Source organism: Cebus imitator, unplaced genomic scaffold (genome assembly GCF_001604975.1).
Source record: "Cebus imitator isolate Cc_AM_T3 unplaced genomic scaffold, Cebus_imitator-1.0 Scaffold280, whole genome shotgun sequence".
In the NCBI taxonomy this organism is placed as follows: domain Eukaryota; kingdom Metazoa; phylum Chordata; class Mammalia; order Primates; family Cebidae; genus Cebus; species Cebus imitator.
This window is the reverse complement of record NW_016107595.1, coordinates 1,184,426-1,185,454: the sequence shown is the minus strand read 5'-3', so window position 1 is coordinate 1,185,454 and position 1,029 is coordinate 1,184,426. Positions and strand designations below refer to the sequence as shown.

Here is a 1,029-nt window from a genome sequence, read left to right as displayed (position 1 = left end):
TCACCATTTTGACCAGGATGGTCTCGATCTCTTGACCTCGTGATCCACCCGCCTCGGCCTCCCAAAGTGCTGGGATTACAGGCGTGAGCCACCACACCCTGCCAGCTTTTTGTATTTTTAGTAGATACAGTGTTTCACCATGTTAGCCAGGATGGTCTCAATCTCCTGACCTCATGATACGCCCGCCTTGGCCTCCCAAAGTGCTGGGATTACAGGCGTGAGCCACCACACTCGCCCTGACTTGGTATTCTTGACCCGATAAGCCCTGGGGTGTGTTTCAGAAAACACTGGCTGGCTGTGATGGTTGCCCTGGGTGCCCAGCCTCGTGCCCCTGGCCCTTGCCTAGCGGTCCCACCTTATTCAGTAGGAACTCGTCCAGGTACTTGAGCTCATTGGCATTGGTGATCTGGCGGAATACCGATTCCCGCCACTTCTCTGACACCGTGATCTTCCCAATCTTGACGTTTCGGTTCTTCTTCCCTTTGCTTCCGGGTTCCTTGGTGCGCTTCTCACCTGCAGTGTGGCGGTGCTGGTTTCCAGAGGGGGCTGTGGGGGGACAGGAAGCAGCCGGTGAGGGCGGGTTCGGGGGAGGATGCAGAAGACCTTTTATGGCACGCCTTTATCCAGAGCCAGAAACCCCCGGCTCTGAGCCTAGGGCTTGGCCCACAGCCAACTCACGGCTTGGTCTGGGGACACTGAATGTCCCCAGGGGCACCGGTGGCTCTGCTTTCTGTCCCTGAGGCTGCAGGTGACCAACCTTCCAGGCTCTTCTTCATGGTGGTGGCTTCCGGCACCACGTGCCCGGACACTGCATTCTCCAGCTCCTCTGCACCCTCCAGGCTGTATTTTTTATCCTTGGTTTTATGCAGAAAAAGCCTCTTAAATGTGGATCTGCAGGAGAAAGTACGTGACTTCTTTTAAGTCTGAAAAGAACATGGGCCGGGCGCGGTGGCTCAAGCCTGTAATCCCAGCACTTTGGGAGGCCGAGGCGGGTGGATCACGAGGTCAACAGATCGAGACCATCCTGGT

General features: G+C 56.5%; 1 protein-coding gene across 12 annotated transcripts in view; it reads right to left on the bottom strand.

Annotated features, from left to right (window-relative positions):
• Positions 1-1,029, bottom strand: part of MYO9B (myosin IXB) — a 132,452-nt gene that overhangs the window by 12,377 nt on the left and 119,046 nt on the right. For all 12 annotated transcript variants that reach the window (XM_037728757.1, XM_037728747.1, XM_037728751.1 and 9 more), the window contains 2 exons: positions 758-891; positions 356-546 (listed from right to left, as the gene is read on the bottom strand). In XM_037728757.1, the coding sequence (XP_037584685.1) occupies positions 356-546; positions 758-891 (325 nt within the window). The remainder of the gene's footprint in view (positions 1-355; positions 547-757; positions 892-1,029) is intronic.